This window comes from Protopterus annectens, chromosome 7.part0, assembly GCF_019279795.1.
Source record: "Protopterus annectens isolate FY-2018-M chromosome 7.part0, PAN1.0, whole genome shotgun sequence".
NCBI classification, from domain to species: domain Eukaryota; kingdom Metazoa; phylum Chordata; order Ceratodontiformes; family Protopteridae; genus Protopterus; species Protopterus annectens.
The window spans coordinates 1,024,380,462-1,024,401,879 of NC_056739.1; the positions used below are offsets into that span (position 1 = coordinate 1,024,380,462).

At 38.8% G+C, this 21,418-nt stretch overlaps 1 protein-coding gene across 1 annotated transcript in view; it reads right to left on the reverse strand.

Moving 5' to 3' along the window:
* The window catches only part of DMXL2 (Dmx like 2), a 1,902,820-nt gene that overhangs the window by 203,014 nt on the left and 1,678,388 nt on the right, over nucleotides 1-21,418 (reverse strand). The window contains exon 41 of the mRNA XM_044076363.1: nucleotides 12,292-12,413. Within this exon, the coding sequence (XP_043932298.1) occupies nucleotides 12,292-12,413 (122 nt within the window). The remainder of the gene's footprint in view (nucleotides 1-12,291; nucleotides 12,414-21,418) is intronic.

Genomic DNA, 21,418 nt, shown 5'->3' on the forward strand with positions numbered 1-21,418 from the left:
AAATATATACCATGCAGTTCAGTCCTCCTTTATTATTTTTATTCTTACATAAAATTCTTTATAAACATTGCATATTGGTGCTAAAATAACCTATTTGGATGCAAGACATGTTTACAATAAGACTAGCGTTTTATCTTTATTGCATTCTTTTCATATTATATGATTTTGATTTATTGCTTTATGTATCTACATATGGTTTTTGTAAGAGTGAAAGGAATGTTAATAAGAAATGTTCACTTTACATCAAATGTACATAAAGAGTTGCTTTGATTCTAATTTTAATTTCAGCATTTAAGTATTATAGCTTCTTAATCTATGCGGCGTAGTTTTAAATGAGTCTTTATGCTATTCAAGTGTATCAAATGAATATAAGAGTTGTTTTGATTCTATTTTTAATTTTAGTATTTAAGTATTACAGCCTCTTAACCTATGCGGCATAGCTTTAAATGAGTTTTTATACTATTCAAGTGAATGAATGATGTAATTGAGTAATCATTTAATTGATTAATTAAGTTATACTGCCATCAGATATATAAGATGTGGGCTAGCACATTATTTTAAACTTGTCTGAAGAAGCGTGCATTGGCAGCACGCGAAAGCGCTTACTCTTTTTTGGATTTTATGCAATAAAGCTGTTACATCGTTCGTGGTGGTGGTCTCCTTGCTTTCTTGATCAGGCAGATTCTGTTCCTTTAAGCATGCCTTCTAATAACCGAACCTGTAACAGCGGCCCTGCAAGAGGCCTCCAGTGAATCATAACCACATTGCAAAGAATGCTTTCCCACTTGTTCAGCTGCATGCAATAAATCCTGCATTTCCTTGTTCTCTGAACATTCAGAATTTGTCAACATTTTCTGTTTAAGCAGAGACATTAAGTATCGCTGATATTTAAGCATATGAAACTGACAATTTAAAGCCCTTACAGCCAAGGTAGCAGAAGTGTAAACTTTTTTCCCCCATTTGTCCAGTGCCCTAGAATCCCTATCAGAGGGGACAGGGTTTTTTGCAGTGGAAGCTTTGATCCCTTTGGGACCCTGAGATATAGTTTCTGGGTCAGCAGCGGGGTTTTTACATAGGAATTTATGAGAGTCTGGGACCCTGTAGTATCTGTCCGGCTTAGCAGGTGCAGGGGGTAGAGAGTCAGGAGACAGGTCGGACTCTGAAAATACATCATTTACAATGTCTAGAACAGGTGGAATAGCAAGAGGTCTGTGCTGAGGTAGTAGCAGAAAATCTCTGAGCCTTTTCTTAGATTCTGAGTAATCTTGGCTCTCCCAGTGGAAATGCTCCCTCATTGTATGCAGGGTTTCCCCAAAAGAATAATCCTCAGGAGGAGAGGTTGAAGGAATGGATTCTTCAGCATCAGAATCCTCATAGGGAGGAAAAGAATATCCCTGTTCAGAAGAGGAATCAGAGGAAATTGAAACCTGATCAGAAGAATCATATTCTGTCTCTTGCCTAGGCCTCTTATCAGGAGGGGGATGGGAACCCCTGATCAAAGTAATTAGATTTTCGGCCATTTTAGGCATCTGTTTTTTAGGCATGGAAGTCAGAGTAGGAGAATGCTGTACTTGTTTCTTTGTCTTTAGAGCTGCTTTAGTCTTTGTCTTTGAAGCTGAAGATAGTTTAACATATAACTGTGTAGGTCTGAAGACACCCGCAGAAGCCGATGCCTGCTCAGCGGCTCCGGACCCATCTGAGGGGATGATTTTCGAGTGTCCAATACCTTGAGTATCCAGAGGCCCAGTCGGCTCCACGTGGGAGTCGGAAGCGGCCTGTGGCTCTGAGGTAGCGGGTGCCAGGGGCTGTGAAAGCGCCTCATTGAGAACCTTCTTACACTACAATAGTCATTCATATTATTATAATTAATACATCTTGCTTAAAATAAATGCCTCTTGTCTTTTAGAGCAATATATATATATATATATATATATATATATATATATATATCTAATATATAAATACATATATAAAAACCCTATCCTGTATTTGTAATAATATAACACATAAAATCCGTACAAAAATATTAAAAGCATTTTAAGCAAGATGTATTAATTATAATAATATGAATGACTCAAAGATAACTCTAAGGCTGATTGGGGAATTTTTAATGAGAATACCTTATTTAAGGAAATGTATTTTCAAGGGAAGTTTACTCTGATGAAACCCACAGATTTGATGGGTGAAAGAGCTTAGTGTGTACAAGATTACATTACATGTTTTGTGTATTGTGTATTGCTGTTGTTATTTTGTTTTAGTGACATTATTGATTATTAAATGGTCACATCGTCAATGCAGTTGCCTTGGAATTAATTTATTTCTAACTTCATTTTGTTGTGTTCATCACCAGTGAATTACCACAAGGCATCTGTTATTTTCGGTGGACTACATCAGATGGAGCAATTATTGCAGCAGCAATTGCAAATAACTCAACGCCTCATAGCTTTTTTACAAGAGCAAAGCTCGGGGACTCAATACTAATAATGCCAATATTTTACTGAATAATGTTGATATATCGCTCACAGAGACAGAGGAGCAGATTTACACGTTGCACTCTACTCCGGGTGTGTCGTAGAATTGTCCGTCGGCTAGCAATGGTTCGAGGGGTTCTACTGGAGGAGGAGCGTGTCAGTCAAAGAAAGGAAGTAGCAGACAAGAAGTTCAGTCTCCGAACACCACTACAAACGCTAGGGACAAGAAGAATGGTGACAGGACTACTTATAATCGAGCGTTTGATATTAAGGGCATCAAGGACTTGTTATCGGCACCAAGTTTCTCAACTGTGGTTAAAAACAACAGAGACATGGGCAATTTGAATAAACAGTTTCAGGACTTTGAAAAGGTATTAAAGAACTTTAAATCATTACAGATGGACAATGTTTACCTAGAGAGATCACTTGAATTAAAACAAGTACCAAAAGGTCTTCGAATTTTTAAATTACCTTTTGGTTTTGAGCATGATAGTGAGTTATTCAAAGAATTATTGCAGTTATATGATAAGACTGGAATGGAATTAATGAAACTAATTATAAAGAATAACAACATTAAGTTAGCTAAGCTTAATGAAAGTTTAGTAGCTTTAGACAGCAGTATACGTGATGATTTATTATTTGAATTTAACAAGCACCGTTTGGACACTATTATTATGGATATGGATAGATTTATTAACAAAGGTTTAGAGATAAAAAAATAACAAAATTCAAAGGGACACCAATGATTATTTTCACAACAAGGCATATTCACATTTCAAGGAGTTTAAACGTAATAGATACATTAGTGAGAGGGATGTGGGGTTGCAAGGTTCAAACAATACTGAACACAAAAATAATGAAATTGGTGTGGTTCACAATAACAGTCCTAGGACCAAACAGGTTACAAGTAATACGAATAAGGATAGGGCTTTTTTAGAAGAACCGACCCTAAGGAGGTCGGAGCGTTTACGTGACCGACACCAGGGTCATTATCAGTATCAAAATTTGAACAGGGACACGACACGGCACAGGACACACTCATATTATTGAACTCTAACAATTTTTTAGAAAATAATGTAGTCCAATGTGAGAATATTGGATTCCAAAACAACAGTCCAGAAATTCTGGAGTGTTGTGAGTTAAATACTGAAAGTCAGGATATACAAATGACAAACGAAAGAAATGCTGCAAAGACAATTCAAGATGGAAGTACAGAATTTATCAACAGTGTTAATTTTTTTGATCTAATAGACAATTTAGCAGCTTTACAAGAATTAAGTTGTACAACCATCAAAAAAGGGGGATTTACAGTGTACAATTACACAGAAAAAGAAATTGGGGATGATTACATTACACTTTTTCACTTTTGTTCCGAATTTTAAATTGGATGTTGGAAAAATTATGATTAACTTAAAACTTTACACAAGAATATTGAACCTTAAAATGTTCTTTTCATGTAATGCTAACAAGGTGGTTGAACCGGACCTTGGTGGTTTGAAATTGAAAAGAAGTAGTACATTCATACCTCCACAAAACCCGGCTATATATTTGTTTGAAATGTTGTGTGATACGGGAATTAGAAGGGTTTTAAAAAATCCCATTAAAATGAATGACAATTTGACAACAGCAGAGAGGTTTTGTTTAAAGGAACTGGCAAATTCTAATCAATACAGAATTATGAAACCAGACAAAGGAGGGGGGGGGTAGTTATGATGATGAAAAATGATTATTTGAACAAAATGTATGACATGTTGAGTGATAGTGATTCATATGAAAAGGTGTCAAAATATGAAATGTGCAGAGCATACACAAATGTGGATTGGCAATTATAAGAGTTGTTAATGGAAGGAATCATTAACAAGGAAGAATACGATTATTTGATTGTAGAATTTCCTATTACACCAACTGTGTTTGGTATACCCAAGATTCACAAAAACATTGCCAACCCACCTTTTAGACCTATAGTTTCTGCAAGGGGTTCTAAGTTAGAGGCTGTAGCACATTACATAGATGTAAATTGTAAAAAAATACTACTAAAGTTGCCACATATTCTTAAAGACTCTTGGCATTGTCTAGATGTTATTAAGGAACATGTGGCCCTCATTAATAAGGACACCATTATGTTAACAATTGACGTAATTAACTTGTTTTCTGCAATACCACATGAGCTGGGATTAGCTATGTTTCAAGCCAGTATATTGGCTTTCAGTGATATGAATCTAGACAAATGTAAAGCGATTACACAGATGATGGAGATGGTACTATCCAACAATTATTTTTGTATGGAAGGAGAGTTTTATAGGCAAAAATCAGGTGTAGCTATGGGAGCTAGATGTACACTGATTTATGCCAATTTGGTTCTGGCACGTTGGGAAACACAACAAGTCTTCACCTCCAAGTTCTGGTCAAATGTTACTTTATATTTGAGGTTTCTAGATGATATTTTAATTTTGTGGAATGGGAAAGAGGAAGAAATTTCACAATTTATAGCATTTCTTGAAACAACAACCTCTTTTTTAAGGTTTACACATCACATTTATAGGAATAACTGTGAATATTTGGATATTTTAATTGATATAAGTGAAGAGGGAATTGGATCCAATATATTTAGGAAGAAGACATACTCAAATTCCTTCTTACACTACAATAGTTATCATCCCTATTTTCAAAAAAGGAATTTGGTGATGGGACAAATGGTTAGACTGTCCCGTATTATAAGTGACGTCAACAATTTTAATAGCGAGATTGATAAACTTATTGGAATGTTTATGGATAGGGGTTATCCTATGCAATTGTTAACAGACTTAAGAAAAGAAATGTTGCTCAAAAGTAACCTTACATTTTAAACCTATACTGAAATTTGGTTACACTAATATTTTAAAGGAAACAACTAGTAACAAAAGAGAAGTATTAATAATATCATTTAACAAGGCTTCTGATGCCATAATTAATACACTGAAAGAAGTATGGATGACTGTATTTGGTAACAAATTGGAAGTATTAGAAATTGTTGGGAATCAACCGTGTGTCACATATAGCAGGGGAAGAAATTTAAAGGAGTATTTTGAAAATAATAACAACACACAGTCTTATAGCAATTCAAAAATGAACAAGTGTGGGTTGTGTAGAACATGTACATTTATTAATGATGGCCCCTATGTCATGATACCAAATTATAACAGATCCATAAAGTGTCCTGGGTTTGTTAACTGCAATACAAAAATGGTGGTATACTTAGCTACTTGTCTATCATGTAAAGCATTTTACGTAGGTAAAACCATTAGAAAGTTAAGAAATCGTATAATGGAACACAATAGGTATATTAAAAACAAAAAAACCCACTAATTCCTTATATATACATAGTACGAAATGCCCAGATTTTAAGAGGTTTGTATTTTTTGTAATTGATAGAATCCCACAAAATATTGGCAAGGGTGGAGATGTGAATAATTTATTAGAAGCAAAGGAATGCCTATGGCAACTTAGATTGAATGCTTGTAACATGCCAGGCATCAACGAACATATTTCCATCTCTAGTATTCTCAAATGTAAATCTTATCTTATTTTAATGGTTAACCTATTGTTACATCTGAGACGTTGATGGATAGAAATTGGTATACAGGTCATTAAGTTCATTGGTTTTATGCTTTAAATTATATTATAAATGTATATATATATATATATATATATATTTTTTTTTTTTAAGATAGAATACTCATTTTAATGTTTAACTCATTAAAGAAAATGCATTTTATATTTTGTATTTTTTAATATTTTTGTACAGATTTTATGTGTTATATTATTACAAATACAGGATAGGGTATTTATATATGTATTTATATATTAGATATATATATATATATATATATATATATATATATATAGTTCTAAAAGACAAGAGGCATTTATTTTAAGCAAGATGTATTAATTATAATAATATGAATGACTCAAAGATAACTCTAAGGCTGATTGGGGAATTTTTAATGAGAATACCTTATTTAAGGAAATGTATTTTCAAGGGAAGTTTACTCTGATGAAACCCACAGATTTGATGGGTGAAAGTGCTTAGTGTGTACAAGATTACATTACATGTTTCGTGTATTGTGTATTGCTGTTGTTATTTTGTTTTAGTGACGTTATTGATTATTAAACGGTCACATCGTCAATGCAGTTGCCTTGGAATTAATTTATTTCTAAGTTCATTTTGTTGTGTTCAGAGCTCATAATGTTAACATAGCAGGTTCACAACCATAATATTAGAGAAGCAACAGTCACAGCCTGATATACAACAAACAAATAACTTGTCATCGCATAGAAGTCTGGTGAACACTCAGAATTCATATTATGAACAAAATAGGTAGTAACATATTCTTACTATTTGTGTTTAGCATTTCCAAAAAACTGGCACGTCCTTCCTGTAACAGGTTACATTGGTTACATTTATATCAGTATGGGCTCCATTCACTTGATAAACCTCAGCTCTGTCACTTCATGGCGCATTTCATCTCGCCTCTTATGCATGTGGTTTGTTGCAGTGAAGTCATTCTATTACAATGTTTCAAGGACTGTGGTTATAGGCCAGCCAGAGAAGGAATAATAATAGATCGTGCAAGAGATCTGAGAATGAATAAGGGTAGACCCTACTACTCTAAACAGTATATTAATAGAATGTCAAGTGAAGTGATGAAAGACGATAGAATACATCCTAATGTAGGGCAGAGGACCATGAGGGACAGCCTTACTTACAGGAGTGATAATTCTACAATATGTGAAATAATCAAAAAATACTGGCCTGTGTTAACATCAGACAATAAATTGAAAGAAATAGTAGGGACCACACCTCATTTTAGTTTTAAGTACAAGAAAAATCTGAAGAGGTTGCTTTGCAATAAAAGCTGCAAAGCCAAAGGGAATGAACATACACTTTCTGGCACACGGAAATGTGGCAGTTGTAAAGCCTGTACTTTTATCAATACCAGTAATGTTTTTACACATCCACTTACAGGAAGGACATACCAGTTTTTTTGGAAATGCCAACTGTAATAGTAAGAACGTGGTATATGTTGCTACCTGTACTTTTTGCCCATGTTTCTATGTGGGCAAAATGAATAGAATGTTAAAAGAAAGAATTTTTAAGCACCAATCTGATATATGCATTAAGGTTGTTACGAATGTGTTGTATGCTCATATTCAAGATAATGCCACCCATACATTTAGATTTATGGTCCTTGCAATGGTTCATCCAACTATAAGAGAAGGGGATGTAACAAATCAAATGGAAATTGGAAGAATCTAAATGGATAATGGACTTAAGGGCTGATTATTTCCCAGGGCTTAATGGTGTTGTTCCACTTAAACCGTTCCTGAAGGAACGAAGACTGACTTTTTGCCATAAGGAAGTTCATTATATACTTATTATTTTTACTTTCTATCCATCTTTGTTATAGATGTCAGCTCTGTAATATTCCTTCTATATACTTTCTATAGAATAGGTGTTTATGCATGCTTTCATTTCTTTTAGAGATGTGAACATGACATCTTTTAAGTTTGGAGTTATAGTGTATTGTGCTATTAATGGGTGAGTTTTGTGTCTATTTTGTTCATAATGTCCCAATCCCTCAGAGCCACATGCTCCAGGGATCTAAACCTTGTCATCACAATAAACAAAACATGCTGGAGGGATAGGTTCCTGACCCAGAGACTCCCCAGACTCTGGAATAGATTGCCCATACATGTCAAGCAGAGCGCCTCTTTGGCCCTCTTCAAAAGGAACCTTGATGATTGGATGGGAGAAAGGAAATTCACCCCGGGGATCACATTAGTCACCCTGCTAGACAGGGATCCAGGGAAGTAAATAGTGTGGGAAGAAATAGCCAGGGAATTGTTATGGCTAGGCTTGTATAGGCCCTAGGGCTGACAGCCTAGCACCAACCTATGAGCCTATAATATGAATTCTGAGTGTTCACCAGACTTCTGTGCGATGGCAATAGTTATTTGTTTGTTGTATATCAGGCTGTGACTGTTGCTCCTCTAATATTATGGTTGTGAACCAGCTATGGTAACATTATGAGCTCTGAGTTTTTAACAGATTTACAAGCTGTGTAATGGTTATGACAGCAGTGTTTTATTTATTTACTATAAGTTTTAATATTATATGCTGATTGTCTTTAACAAAATGTCATTTTGTTCTAAGCTTGGATCAAAGTAATTTTAAAACATGTTTTTGTTACAAGTGCACTATGCAAATGGGGAGGAGGTGTTTCTATGTTTCATTGCCTCATTTTGTAATTGCTTAATTGCCTTTTAACTAGATTGGTTAGCTGGTTCTTAAATAGTTGTGTGTAGGAACTGTTTTCAGGATCTGGAGGAAGGGACACGTTGAAAGCACTTATCCTGTTCTTGTTTGTATTGTATTAAAGTTCCAGTTTTATGTCTATGGTGTTGCACTCCTTTTTCATTTTCTTCTAGTCATCTATGTATGGGTAAATTTGAATATTTCTTTGTCTGCAAAAGGCAATGGGCAGAGTTAGACATTTTGTGAAAACTCTGGGAGCAGTAGATAAGCCAAAGGGAAGCGCAGAGAAGTGAAAGTGTTGAGATCCTGCCCTGAAGCGGAGATATTTCTTGCATGATTCCTTGATAGCAATGTGGAGGTAGGCCTCTTTTAGATCTAGGGTGGTTAGCCAAGCATCCTTGAAGAGCATGGGTAGCAGCTTCGGGAGGGTGAGCATTCTAAATTTTGGGATCACCAGTAAGGTGTTTAGAAAGGATAGATTGAGGAAGGGGTGCCAGGTGCCCTCTTTTCTAGGCACCAGAAACGGTCTAGAGTAGAAGCCTTGGCCTATGTGTTCTGCAGGTACTTGCCTCTACTGCCCTCATAGAGAGTATGGAATGGATTTGCTTTTGAGACTCTGCCCACTGATTTGGTGTTAGATCTAGGAACCCTTCTGGGGTTGGAAGGATGTGGAAGGAGAATTTGTATCCCTGAGACACAAAGTTCAGAAAATATTGGTCCTTGGTAGTGGTGGCCCAAGTGCTTGAGTGAAAGGAGAGTTTTCCTCCTAGAGGTACGTGAAGGTGGGCAGAGGGGAAGCCAGGAGGAGGCGAGCCATTTTGAGTTCTTACCATAAGGGGGTGGCTCAGAACTCGAACAACAAAGCAAACCCACCAATTCTGGCAAAGCTGAAGAAAACAATGTAGAACCAGGATCCAAACTCCCTGGTTTTGAAGTGGAGGTAGTCCACTGCTTAGATCTCTGCATTCCTTGGGGCTACTGGCTGGGGGAGGGGGCTGTTACTATGGGGCCTAGGCTGGACCGGTTTACTTGGAGCAGGAAAGGACCAGTGCTTGGAGGGACAATGCCTGCTGATCCTAGGGGGCTGGACCTGTAAGAAATCTTTAACTGTCTGCATAGATTTTGCTTTTTCTTCCACATTTTTTAAGACCTCTTCTGCCTTAGTGCCAAATAAGTTATCTTTGTGCAAGGGTGCATCCAACAATTTAGATTTGACATGGTCTGGCAGGAGTTGCTCCTTAAGCCATGCATGTTTTCTAACGACAGATTCAGTGACTGCTGCCCTGCAAGAAGCTTCTTGGGCATCAAAACCACAGTGCAAAGTGTGTTTAGTTACTTGACTTGCAGTATGCATTAAGTCTTGTAATTCTTTAGATTCTGCTAAAGCAAGAAAGGAACATTTTTGTTTAAGGAGTTCCAAGGTATGTTGCTGATATTTCAGCATATGGAACTGACAATTTAGTGCCCTGGCAGCAAGAGTAGCAGAGGTGTATACTTTTTACCCCATCTGTCCAATGCTCGGAAATCCCTGTCTGAGGGGGTGGGATTCTTAGCAGAGGTTGCTTTGATCCCTTTTGGCCCTTGGGAAATGACCTCAAGGTCAGCTGTTGGATTTTTAAAAAGATATTTGTGAGAGTCAGGGACTCTATAGTACCTCTCTGGTTTTCTGGAAGCAGGAGGTAGGGCATCATGAGTCAACCTGGATTAAAGGAAAACATCATCCACAACATCCAGGACTGGGGGGATGGCCAAGGGTCTGTGTTGCAGAAGATCTAGGAATTTCCTGAGTATCTTTTTAGACTGAGGGTAGTCCTGATTCTCCCATTGGAAATGGTCCCTTAAAGTATGCAGGGTTTCCCCAAAGGAAACATCCTCTGGGGGAGAGGCTGAAGGAATGGAGTCCTCTCTGCATCAGAATCCTCATAAGTGGAGAGGGGTTGCATGTCTTCATAGTCAGATGCATCAGATTCATCTGACTCTTGTTCAGACAAAACTGTAGGGGACAGATCTCTTTACCTTTTGGAGGGGGTAGCTTGGCTTTCCCTGATCAGCATAAGGTCTTCCGCCATTTTAAGCAGGCGCCTGAGAGTGGGTCATCAGTTTTTTTTGAGTGGTTTGAACCCTGGGAGTAAGAATATCGGTTGTTTTTGAAATAACAGTAGTCGCGAATGAAGACGTAGGTTTGTGTTGAGATTCGGTAGTGTGAAGGACTTTCTCAGAAGCTGGTGTCTGCTCAGCAGCTCTGGACCCATCCAAGGTAGAGATGACCGCAGGATCCTTAGCTGAAGAAGAGTTTTGCTGCATACCGGACTCTGAAAGGGTATCAGCAGCGACTTGAAAATCAACAGAAGCGGGCATCAGGGGCTGTGAAAGCACCTCAATGAGTACCAGAGGACAGACGACTAGCTTAACAGATGTGTCGTCTGTAGGTTTGGACCTGTGCGGTCTGTATCTGTCTTTATGTTTTTTCAGAAGATCTGCTGTTGGATGGCTTACTGAAGTCATATTGGAATTCGAGGACTGTAAACAAAATATCTGGCTACAATAAGGGCCTGGTGATGGATAGTTCCGGTGTTGAACAAAGCACAGAAGCAACAATGGTGGATGTCGTGGTCTGGGCCTAAACAAGTGATGCAGTAAATTATTAACTTTTTTTGACATCGGTTAGTGCAAGCAAAAAGGATCCCCAATGGGGTACTTAGCTTTAGAAGACTTCAACTTCAATTTGGAAACAAAAACTCAGGTAGCGGCCGACCGGCACTCATGCGAACTGCTTCTGCTTTGGGCTCCATGGCAAGAAAGACCGATGTAATGGCGTTGGCTGCCTTACTTTATACTACTGATGACCTGACGTCAGTCCTCAAGTGGCAGCAACTGCCGCAGAAATACTAAGTCTCTGGTATTCGGGCCGGCCGAGGGCTACTCTGGGCAGGGATAACCTGAATGTGATGACTGCAACAGTGAAACAAGAAGAACATAAGGGACTCTCTGCAGTACATCCAGATCGTGCGTGATCAGGTCTTGCTCAGTTCAAGTTCTGCACTCACTATTTATATTTATTTTTGCCATTTCAGTGCTGTACTGTCATCATGAATGAAACATGCTAGCTCATTCACAGCATAACTAACACATACTGTATGCCTGTTGTATAAGCCTAATAATGCTATATTACCTCAGGATTTGCCCAGTGTAATACTAATTTATATATATGATTAGTTAATGGTTTACCAACTTATTACAATGAAAAAGGTATACTTCTTAATGTTGTGAACTCCTGAATACATACAAGTAGAGACGTTGCATATTCAGGCTGCAAAGACCATAGTGAGCCACATCATGAAAAGAGAAGGATGCAACATGTGATAATGATCCAATGTCTGCATAAACTGTTAAGAAATGCTACACTGCAAGCATGCAATAGCTAAACTAAAAATATATTATTAATAATATGATGGCATTTTAACTTCCTGATAGAATTATTTGCCTGTAAAGGACGCAGATAAAGAAAAACGGTATAATTTCTACCTTCTTGATTCCTTGTCATATTCCTCTCCAATCCATATGTATGGCTGAGCAGCTAAGAGAGAAGATACTTCAAGTTCCTGTACATCATGAGTAGAAGCTAAGACAATCTCATTCCAGTTTGCCTATACATAAACATAAATGACAGTCTCCTCAGAACAAAATATTCATTGTACATTGCAGATAATGAACAAGAAATGGATCAAGCTATATATTTGGTTAACATTTAACACATATGATTCACTGTTTTCTAAAGTCAATATACAAACTTGTCAAGAACACAAGGAAAACCTAAATTAAATATGTGATGTTCTAAATTAAAAAATCCTGACTCACAGTTCATGATTTCTGATTGGTAAAAAACATCAACATAATACAAGATCAGTGACATACCTCAATAAAGAAAAACTGTAAATGAATGGCACAGAAATGACACTGAAAGTCAGCTCTCATCATGCTGACTATCCTACAAGAGACAATGTACCATGGAATATGTACTACTTTAGAAAGAGAAAAAAAATGTTTGCTGTAACAAAATTAATATCTGAATGTCAACACAAAATATGTAGGCTTTACAATAACAGGGGCCACCTGCACTGATGCAATATTGCTTAAAGCTGTGCAAAATGAGTATGCCAGGTTCACTTCAGCTCTTTATATTTTTTCGGTGACCATATCAAAATCCTACTAAAATATCCACTAAAGAGCTAATACAATAAAGCAGCAGCCTAAAGCTCAACATGAAAGGATGGTCTTTTATTCCACTGAATTGACACTTTTAGTTGAAACAAACACACACTTGACTAAGCGTTTTCACCAAGCATTACAGCTAAAAAGGCATTTTCAGAGTTAATGTAGTAGTGCACGGCACCCTATTTAAAAATGTAGGTGGTAACATAATTATGACATAACTTCCTTGATTGTCAATGTTTACCATCTGTTTTCCAATTAAAATTAGTTAAAAATTTTCACATAACATCATATTTGAAAATACAAAACAGACACTACATAAAAACTATTTAGAATCAGCACCTCCATAATTATTTCCTGCGATATTGTTCTGTTTATACACAATTTAATTTAGCTAAAATAACGGCGTGATAAATAGCGCAAGTTGTTTGTCATAGTAAAACTGTTTGTGTAAAGCCTCGGTTAGCTCTTCTTTTTAAAATTCTAATAATGGCAGGCTATCATTTATACCTGGTTTTTCTTTAGCATTTAATCTCAGCTGCCATTCTGTTTCTTTTATCAGAAGCTGTAAGTCACTATCACCCCTCTAGGGTTTTTCACCACTTAATCAGTTATAAAAAATATAAACTTATTAAAGTTGGTGCATTCTCTACTGTGCATATAAAGGGCACTACTTATTTTACATTTTCTAATGTCCCTTGTATGCTCTAAAATTCTTTCATGTAGGGTTCTCACGGTTTTTCCAATGTAGAATGCCAGACATGAAATACATGTTGCAATGTATACTACATTTCTAGTTTTGCAGTTACATCTTCCTGGACATTGCAAACTTCTGCTGTATGTCACTATTTCTATGTAGGGTCCGTCATTAATATATCTACATGTACTACAAAAGCCACATTTACTCATTTTTGACATGTAGGTCTCAATGTGTGGTTCTTTCGCCCTTTCTAATATTTCCTTAATTACTACCCTGGGGGATGATCCTAACTTTTCTTTTAATGCTTGATCTAAAACAGTGTTCCACGCATTGTTTACTGTCTTTAGTAACTTGTGGGGCATCTTGATGGTAAGGAATAACCATGACATCATTTTTAGGTACCACATAATCTTTGGCTGTTCCACTGTTTATCTCTCCCTTCAAAATAGGGAGAAATCTGGAATTTTTGTTTCTCATAACTTCTCTCTTAACCGATAATACTAACTGCAGTGGATAACCTCTTTCCTTGAACATTCCTACAAGTGTATGCATTTTTTTCTTTAAACTTGTCTTCATTGCTTTCTAATCTGGACAGTCTGACCATTTGTTCTTTAACTACACTTCTTTTTTGATGGAAAGGGTGGCAGCTGTTGTAATGCAGGAGCATATTAGCATATGTCTCCTTTCTATAAATAGTGGAGGATAGTGCCCCAGTGTTTGGATCTTTAGTTAACATTATATCCAAATAATCAATTTCTTTGTCATGCACCTTTATGTAAACTTTAAAAAGTTTGTTGACCATTGAGAAAATCCATGAATACCTTCACATCTTCCTGCCTACCTTTCCAAACAATTAGGATGTCATCCAAAAATTTATACTAGGCTGTGATGTTGTTCATGAAAGGTGAGGGGAAGACTTCTTTTTCTTCCCAGTCTGCCAATAGTAAGCTGGCAAATACTGAGGCACATTTTGCTCCCATTGCCACCCCCGATTTTTGTCTAAAGAATTCTCCATCAAAGTGTAAGAAATTGTTGACCAACACTGTTTCTAACATGTCTAGTAACAAATTCACTTTGGTTTGCTCCAGTTCACCTCTTTGCACTAGACTAAGCTCATATAATTTCAAACCTGCAATCATGTGGTATTACTGAGAAGAGGTTTATAACATCCACAAAAATGTATTCTTGATGCATTTCAAGAATTCTCAATTGTTCTAGACAGTGCCAAGAATCTCTAAGAATGTGTGTAAAAGTCTGCAGCACAGGTTGGAATAGTGGTCAATAAATGCTGCCAGTGACTCTGTCTTTGATCCTTGCACCACAACTACTGGCCTAAATGGAAGATCAGTATGTTTTTTGTGTATCTTAGGTACTCTGAAAATTCCATGAATAATAGGAAATTCTACCTTAAGATACTTGTAGTCACCTACATTCAAAGAACCTTGATTCAAAGCATCCAGTAGCATTAAATCAATCTTGAGGTAAGCTCTATTTACCTCACTGATAGCTCTTTCATAAGTTGTCTTATCATTTAACATTTCAAAAATCTTGCATGCATAATCAAATTGTTTCGTAATGACCACCCCACCACCCTTATCAGGCTTCATAACCCTGTATTCTCTATTGTTGGAAAATTCTGACAAACACATTCTTTCTTGTTTAGTTAAATTGTCTGTTGCTCTTTTGCTGTTGCTTGTCATTTGTCTGAATTAATTTTCAACTAGCTGTTCAAATGTGGCAACTAGTGGGGTACGTGGGGGTATAAACATGCTCCTACGTCTTAAAGAGGCTACAGTGTTAACTGGATTATCAGTTCTACCATTGAAGAAAAGTTTCAAATTTAGTTGAAAAGTGATTTAGTTTTAAATTAATGAGCAGCTTTGCTATATCAATTTTAAACTCGGGTACAAAGGTAAAATCTTTAAGTACAGCCACATGTACTTGATTTAAACAAAAATCACTCAGATTATAAACTGTATTATTAATGTGACTTAAATGTGTCCTTGCATTTGTTTTCATACCATTTGTTTCATTAACCATGACTGCATTCTCATTACTGGGGGGGGGGGGGGGGGGTTGGGTCCTGCTGGTCTAAAAAATATTGCCCATCTTCATTAACAACACCTTTGTCTCTGCCAGCATTATTTCCATGAGGATACATAATTATCCCTTCATAATTGTACTGAAAGTCATTCCTGTTGATGGGGGGGGGGGGGGTAAACATTTTTAGCTACATAGTCATTAGTGTCTGCTTAATTTCTTCTGTTTTCTTTTAATGTTATCAAGTGTAAATTCCTCTATATCCACAAAAATTCTGACTCACAGCTCATGATTTCTGATTGGTAAAAAACCTCAACATAATACAAGATCAGTGACACACCTCACTGTTATAAACCAGATCTTGCCATGCTGGTTTTCCTACAAGAGACAATGTACCATGGAATATATACTACTTTAGAAAGAGAAAAAAATGCTTGCCATCTGAATGTCAACACAAAATACGTAGGCTTTACAATAACAGGGGCCACCTGTGTTGATGCAATATTGCTTAAAGCTGTGCAAAATGAGTATATGCCAGGTTCACTTCAGCTCTTTATATTTCTTCAGTGACCATATCAAAATCCTACTAAAATATCCACTAAAGACCTACTGCTGGTGTTTACCAATACAAGTGGTATGAGGGGTTTAAAAGACTGGTACAAAATGTTATCACAAAATATTTATTTTTTTTAGGTTCATAGATTAGTACTAAGCTAACTGCCCTTGCAAGACATTTTAAGCCTAGCCAATTATCCCTTGTGAGACTCAAACCCTGGACCTTGTGTTTGTAAGGCAAACACCTTAACCATTAGGCTATACTCCCAACAGTGAATCTCTGAAATTGTTTTGTATGCAAATGACAATAAAGAATAACATTCTTCTTCTTTCGGCTTTTTCCCTATTAAGGGTCGCCACAGCAGATCACCTGTCTGCTCATCACTGGCAGTGGAGTTTTTATGGTGTTGAGTTGCCAGCCCATCGCCCAAGCTTCCACAGAAGGCATACACACACACACTCACACCTACAGCCAATTTAGAGTGTCCAATCCATCTATAGCATGTCTTTGGGATGTGAGAGGAAACAGGAGCAACCACAGGGAGGACATGCAGACTCCACAAAGAAGGCACCCCAGCCGAGGATCAAACATGAGAACCTCTTGCTGTGAGGCGACAATAGAGAAGAACATTACAGCTTCAAAATTAAGTTACACAGTGCAGTTTATCAGCAATCCTCTCTTCTGAACTACCCATTGTCACAACAAATTTCCATTTAAATGATTATAAAAAAGAAAGCAGTTCCCTGGGTGTCTCAGTTGTTTTTCATCTTAACATGCACTCATACTTATTTGAAGACCTATGTTCAGTTGGATAAATGGTATATTAAGGGTATGATAAATTAGTATCAAAACTGATTTGGATTTGTGTTCCCCACTTTAGTGATGTCTGTAAATCATTCACTATCCATGCTTGTACATTGAGTATTACCCTTCAGCTTGTTAGCATTTTAATTGCTTACTCCCTATTGCCATTGATTCTTGCGACAGTCAGCCACTAACAGGTCTGAAATGCTGACATGCCAGTATTAAGACTATGTGCATGTAAAGATTAGTTGTGTAAAATCTTACCATAACCATCATGTCCTTCTCTTCTATATTGCAGTATTCTCACTCATGGGATCCTCTGCTTCAGGTGACTTGAACATCCGGCTCCTGTGCTAAAGCTTAAGCCTGGTTCTGTCAGGTGCGTGGTACATCACATGCAGGGCCATAAACTGTGGGCCATAAATGTAATGTCCGCACGCACAGACTTCGTAACTGACTGACCAGTTGGACAATACTTTGAGGAAAACAGGAAGGATGCCATCCAGACAAGGAAAACGTCATATAGGGGAGTAGGAGGAAGGGAAGGAATACTGCAACATGGAAGAGAAAGAAATCTATGGTTATGGTAAGATTTTACACATGTAATGTATGCCCTTCTAATCACATGTTGCAGTATTCTCACTTGTGGGAGAGTACCACAGCTCAAGCAGGACAAAGGGTGGAGGAAGAGGTAGCAGTCTCCAGGAAACCATGGAGGATGGCTTTTGCAAATCCTGCCCTAGCTCTGGAGATGTTGTCCAATTTATAATGCTTGGTGAAGGTATGTACAGAGGACCATGTGGCTGCCTTTAGGACAGTGGCCATATCCAGGCCTTTGAGAAAGGCCCCTGAAGAGGCCACTGCTCTAGCAGAGTGTGCTTTAACAGGGTTGGGTAACTCTCTACCATGGAAAGAATAACAAAAGATAATACTTTTGCATATCCAGGAACATATTGTCTGTTTAGACACAGCTTTCCCCAGGGCCCTAGGGTGAAATGACAAAGAGCTGGTTGGACTTTCTAGTGTCTTTGGTCTTGTCCAGATAAAATCTCAGTTGCCTGTAAACATCAAGGGAATGGAGCATTCTCTCACTCTCATTCTGTGGTGAAGGGAAAAAGGTGGGTAAATTGACAGATTGGTTAAGGGACAGTTCATTGACCACTTTGGGCATGAAGAAGGGATTTGCTATGAAGAGATACCCTGTCTTTGTGGAAGACACTGTAGGGAAGAGTGGGCATGAGTGCTTGTAGCTCAGAGTGTCTTCTAGCTGAAGTAAGGGCTACTAACAAGACAATCTTCCAGGTTCACATCTTTAAAGTGCCAGAAGCTGCCAGTTCAAAGGAGGCAGTGGTAAGTTTCTCCAGTACAAAGTTCAGGTCCCATGGAGGAGGGATAGGTTTTCTTGGTGGTCTGATGTGGAGAACCCCATTAAGAAAAAATTCCACCTACAATCTCGATAAGAGGGGTGAATCAATAGGTAAGCATAATGAAATGGCTGACAAATGGACTTTCACTGAAGAATATGAAAGTTCTGATTTTAGGAGCTCACACACATAGGCTAAGACTACAGGAACATCCACTTGAAAGGGGTCTACTTGTCTCTGAAGACACCAACTGGAGAAGCTGGTAGTGGGTTTTCTGGCCTCCTGCAGGACAAATAACACGTCCTCAGAATAGAGGTGTCTGAAAGGGATCAGAAGTTTATCACTCACAGGGTTCGGCGGAGGGTTTTCAAATGAGGATGAATGAGGGATCCCTTCCGTTGAATGATCAGGTCCACCTTGTGAGGGAACTTGTGGTGATTGCCCATGGCAACAGAGAGAAGAAGGGGGAACCAATGCTGCCTTAGCCAACAGGGGGTCACCAGCAAGATTTTTGGTTTGTCTCTCTGAATTTTCAGCAGGACCTTCTGAATGAGAGGGAAGGGGGGGAAGGCATAAAGGAACAGCCCCTTCCAAGAAATTGAAAAGGCATCCACTTTCTGCATTACTGGGCAGGGGAGTCTGGAGCAGAATAGCTGTAATTGTCTGTTCTGAGGGAAAGCAAACAGATGGGGTGCCCCATCGGTGGACAATGTCTAAAAAAACATCTCTGTGTAACATCCATTCATGATGTTGCGAGAATGATCTGGTGAGGGCATCAGCCTGATGATTGTCCTGAGATGGGATATAGACCACCTGCAGTGTGACATTGTACTGGGTGGCCGACTCCCATGCCTGTACTGCTAGCCTGCAAAGTAAGTAGGATCTGCTCTCTTCCCTCCCATTCATTGATGTACCACATCACAGTGGTGTTGAAGGGGACCTGGCCATATTAGAGGTAGGAAGGCCTTTAGAACTAGGAGAGCCATCATTTCCCTCACATTGATATGTTTTCTCTGGAGGGAGGGCTCCCATTGAGCCTGTACCTTGCGACTGTCTGCAGTGCCCCCACCCCATGCTATATCCAAGGCACCTGTGTGCATGAAGTGCACTGGCTTGGTGTATTTCAGAGGAAGGCCTGGGTTCTGGCTTACTTGTTGGATCCACCACCTCAGCTCTTTTTTCGGGCAGGGCAGGAAGGACACCTGAAAGTCCAGGGGGTGATTGTGTTGGGAGCAGACATTTTTCAAATACCACTGGAACTTCCTCATGTGCAACCTGTCATGGGGCAACATAGGAAGAGTTGCTGCCATGAAGCCCAGAAGACAGTGGAATTGCTTGGCAGAGATGTGGTTAACTAGAAGTAACTCTTGGAAGTACTTGTTAAGGGAAGTGACCTTGTCTTGAGGAAAGAAAGCCTTCATCAAGTCTGTCCTTATTCTGCAGTCCAAAAGGTTTGGTCTTGTGATGGAGAAAGGGAGGATTTAGTTAGGCTGAGTGTAAACCCCAGACTTTGAAGGAGGGACATAGTGAATTGAAGGTGTGCCCTGAGAATACTTGCTTCTTCTGCTTGGATGAGGAGGTCATCCAGATAAGGATAAATTTGTATGCCTTTTGTTCGGCAGCAGGCTACTGCTGGAGCTAGACACTTTGTGCTGTAAACAAACCAATGGGCAAGGCAGTAAAATGAAAGTACTAGGATAGCCCAGCAAAGCGTAGAAATCTCCTGTAGTCTGGGTGGATGGGGATATGGAGGTATGTCTCCTTCAGGTCCAAAGTGGCCATGAAAGCACAGTAGTGGAAGAAGGATTTGAAGGAATAGCACGTGGAAGGAAGGCACATGCAGGAAAGGGTTTAACAGGGACAGGTTCAGTATAGGCCTCCAACGGTCCTCCTATTTTGGGACCAGGAAGAGCATGGAGTAAAACCTTTGACTCTCTTGGCCTATGGGAACCCCTTCTATGGTCCCCTGTGATAGTAAATTTTTGATGATCTGGGGTATCAGGCGGAGTTGTTTTTTTGGAGGGAAGGGTACATCTGTTGACAAGGGTTTTTCCTGCCAGGTCATAAAGTACTCTTTTTCCACTGTTGATAAGTCCCAGTGGTCTGAAGGGATATGTTGCCAAAGAGATAGACAGTGAGAGAGGCGGGTAGAGAGGGGAAGGTGGTTTAGGCAGTCATGCATTGTTTGGTCTGTCTGAAAAGGGCTGCCTGGGGGTGGATTGGGAGGAGGCAGTCCTGGGGGATGATGTTTTTCTAGCCCCTTTCCTGTGTTTTGAGAAGGAAGAGGAAAGAGCAGATGCTCTCCTATCAAAGGTGGGTTTAGCAGGGTAGCTCCTACACAATTTTGGAACCAGTGAGTCCAATAAATGTTTGAGGTCCTCAAGCTCCTTGCTTTTTTCCTGCAAGCTCCTGAATAGTTTTGCAGATTGCTTGCCAAAGAGGAATTTGTTCTCCAGAGGAGCATCTAAGATCTTGTTTTTGAAATCATCAGGGAGGGGTTGTAGTCTGAGCCAGGAGTACCTGTGCAGTACAGAGGCTGAGGCAGCTGATCTGGCTGAGGCCTCAGCAGCATCATAGCTGCATTTTATAAAATGTCTGGCAACTTGTGCTGCTAAGGAAAGCTTACACACAAACTGGGGTTTGGTAGGGGAATCTGGCAAAGAAGACAGTAATGAAGTTGCCTGAGACTAGGTACAAGGCATATTTAACCATGTGTGCCTAGTAATTAAAGGCCAGGGTGGATGAAGTATAGCTCTTTTTTCACAGTTTATCCATCACTTTGCTGTCTTTGTCTTTTGGCAGGAGGGAGGAGGAAGAAATCTACCTGGAATGCTTATTTGGAGCCACAGCAATGACAGCTGGGTCTGCCATAGGTGACTTTAATGAGGTACTCGTGGTCATCAGGGACTTTGCAGACAGAAGCATGACCTATATGGCCTTTTAGGGGCCAGGGGCTGGTATTTAAGGGACTTTGAG